Here is a 937-nt window from a genome sequence, read left to right on the forward strand (position 1 = left end):
CGGGGAAGGCTAGGGGAGTGACAACATCTACTCATAGTCCGGGGAAGGCTCGCAGTCGAAGATATATTTGCAGGAATGATCAGCACTACATTCGCTTGCAAGCTTGCCTCTTCGGCTGTCCCCGCTCTTTTGCCATTGCCCATCATCCAACTGATCTCCTTCATCACCTATCTGTCTCATTCGTTGGAAGCAGCTAGCCAAGCTTGGCACTGACTCCATCGCCCGGGAGCTGGCTGTTCCACAAGTTTTTGATCCCTTGCAAATAGAATTTACGACCTGATTTCTAAACATCCATCAATGCAACAGCGCTTATCTGCAGTGGGGCAGCTTTTCCACTGAGGCTCGGTGCAGGAAGGAGCGGGCTCCGAGGCTGGCATCTGTTGAAATTCACCGCGTCCATATCAGCAAAAGGAAATACCCGGCCTGCATAAGTTACCGTCGAACAATCGTGTGCAGGATGCGCCTTGTTTTGAGCGTTCTTTGACCGGCAGGTCGAAGGCCCTGCTTCATCGCTTCCACCGACGAGCTTGAGTTGTCGTTTTATCTGCAAGTTCCAAAAATTATTGACGTCGTTATCCGTTCTGCCCACTAGGTGAGCCGCTATAGCCGACCACCTGTATCACACATAAAGGCAAGCATATATGTATCAGCTAGCCCGCAAAGTAGCATTCGAAAAAGACCAAGCCCGTCCTATATTGCCCTCCAATTTTTAGCTATTCGTTAATCTAGCTATTCGTTAATCTAGAAGCCTCTGATCATTTTTGTACCTGTTTCCTAGGACCCCATGTAGATCAGCCACGAGTCTCATTTCGGCTGGCGTGAACTTTCCATGCTTCAAGTTCCGTCTCAAGTGGTTTATCCAACGTCGTCGACAACTCTTTCCGCAGCGTTGAAGCCCTGCTGCAAAAGATCCGTGCAACTGCAAAGCATGACGCAT

The 937-nt window shown here is 49.5% G+C and overlaps 1 protein-coding gene across 1 annotated transcript; it reads right to left on the minus strand.

Moving 5' to 3' along the window:
- Nucleotides 1-283: 283 nt before the first annotated feature.
- On the minus strand, nt 284-937 carry LOC147880711 (transcription factor MYB61-like). The gene is made up of 2 exons (XM_087370660.1): nt 768-937; nt 284-614 (listed from the first exon to the last, which is right to left on the minus strand). Exons 1-2 carry the CDS (start codon nt 935-937, stop codon nt 284-286), a joined length of 501 nt encoding a protein of 166 aa, XP_087226786.1.

Source organism: Dipteris shenzhenensis, chromosome 32 (genome assembly GCF_047967505.1).
Source record: "Dipteris shenzhenensis isolate YYH24624 ecotype China chromosome 32, Dip_SZ_1.0, whole genome shotgun sequence".
Lineage (NCBI taxonomy): Eukaryota > Viridiplantae > Streptophyta > Polypodiopsida > Gleicheniales > Dipteridaceae > Dipteris > Dipteris shenzhenensis.